This window comes from Salvia hispanica, unplaced genomic scaffold (assembly GCF_023119035.1).
Source record: "Salvia hispanica cultivar TCC Black 2014 unplaced genomic scaffold, UniMelb_Shisp_WGS_1.0 HiC_scaffold_1496, whole genome shotgun sequence".
Classification (NCBI taxonomy): domain Eukaryota; kingdom Viridiplantae; phylum Streptophyta; class Magnoliopsida; order Lamiales; family Lamiaceae; genus Salvia; species Salvia hispanica.
The window spans coordinates 7736-9388 of NW_025951800.1; the positions used below are offsets into that span (position 1 = coordinate 7736).

Genomic DNA, 1653 nt, shown 5'->3' on the forward strand with positions numbered 1-1653 from the left:
CATGGAGAATGGTTTGTTCGATACGGAAGCGTATGAGGAAGACGGGGTAGCCGAAATGGAGCTGATGCCAACCGAGAAAGCAGCAGTGGCTCCATCAGATCCGCCCCTAATTTGTGATCATAAGAAAAAAGAACAGGAAACACAAGTGGAGCTACGAGGGAGTTCTTCCCACCCCTCGGGTACGGCCCCCTTCCTTTAAATTATGTCTATCAATTTTCTCTTTTGGAATGCCCGGGGAATCGCGAACGCGACGACCCGACGCATCATCCGAAGATTGATTAAGTCTCATAATCCTGTTTTTCTTGCAATTATGGAACCCCTTTCCCATCATCCGAAGATGGAATTGAGGTTCTCAAATGCAAACGGGAAGATTTGGATTTTCACAGATAAAGAATCCACCTTTGTGATTGATGATGACACGGAGCAACCCCTCCATGGTCGAATTCTGATCCCTCGGATTGGGAAGGAGATCGCCATCTCGGCCATTTATGCAAAGTGCTCCAGGAGTGAGCGATACGGACTCTGGGACAAGCTTCGAGAATTTGCAGAGCATACTGAGCGGATGCCTTGGATGATTGGAGGCGAATTTAACACTATCCTCCACCCCCGGGACAGAGTTGGTAGCGACACTAATAGACTGCCAGAAATGGTGGACTTTGCAGAAATGGCCGAAGATTGCAGGCTCATTGACCCCGGCTTCGATGGATTTGAGTACACCTGGGCCAAGAACACCCTGCTCGAGAGGCTTGACAGAGCATTTATTAATGAAAACTGGACTGAGATGTTTGAGGCGACGAGAGTTACCAACCTCCCGCGCGTGGCCTCCGACCACGGACCAGTCCTTGCCCGCTGCAAGTTGAAATCAACAGCACCGAAGGGGAGTTCCTTCCGATTCCAAAACATGTGGACCCGCCACCCACAGTTCTTGGCACTGGTTCAGAGCGACTGGGAGCAAACTACAGAGGCGGGTGGATTACTCAACCTTCGGGGGAGGGATAGGACTCGTATTTGGTTTGCCCCATAGCGACCTTTTCCTCCGCCGTTTTGACGTTGGCATGTAGGTTCCCGAAGATCACCTTGTTCCATTGTTGAAGGGCCTTTTTAACCCTAGCGAGCTTGATCTGGAGATTGAGGAGCCTGTCCGCGTTAGTGGGCTGAGTCCAATCTCTTCGTATTAGTTCAATGAAGTCTTTGTGCCGAGTCCACATATTTTGGAATCTAAAGCTGCTTCTTCTAATCCCTGCAGTGGCTTGCTTGCACCTGATTAAAATCGGCCCATGGTCAGAGGCCACCCGGGGGAGATTCGTGACTCTTGTTGCCTCGAAAGCATTCAGCCAAGATTCCCCCACAAAGATCCTATCCAGTCTCTCAAAAAGATTATTTTTTGCCCATGTAAAGCTAGCTCCGTCGAACCCGGGATCAAGCAAACGGCAGTCCTCAATGGCTTCGGCGAAGTCGACCATTTCTGCTTGCCTATTTGTGTCGCTGCCCTCTCTATCTTCAGGGTGTAGGATTGTGTTGAAGTCACCCCCAATGATCCACGGCATGCCCTCCGCTCCGCAAGCCAGTTCGCGCATTGTATCCCACAGTGCATGCCTCTCTATTCTGGTGCATTTAGCGTACACTACCGAAAAGAGCATTGGCTGGGGCAGG

The 1653-nt window shown here is 50.6% G+C and overlaps 1 protein-coding gene across 1 annotated transcript; it reads left to right on the forward strand.

Annotated features, from left to right (window-relative positions):
* The first annotated feature begins 337 nt into the window (after positions 1-337).
* On the forward strand, positions 338-1024 carry LOC125198471. The gene has a single exon (XM_048096809.1). The coding sequence runs from the start codon at positions 338-340 to the stop codon at positions 1022-1024; it is 687 nt and encodes a 228-aa protein (XP_047952766.1).
* Positions 1025-1653: the final 629 nt, after the last annotated feature.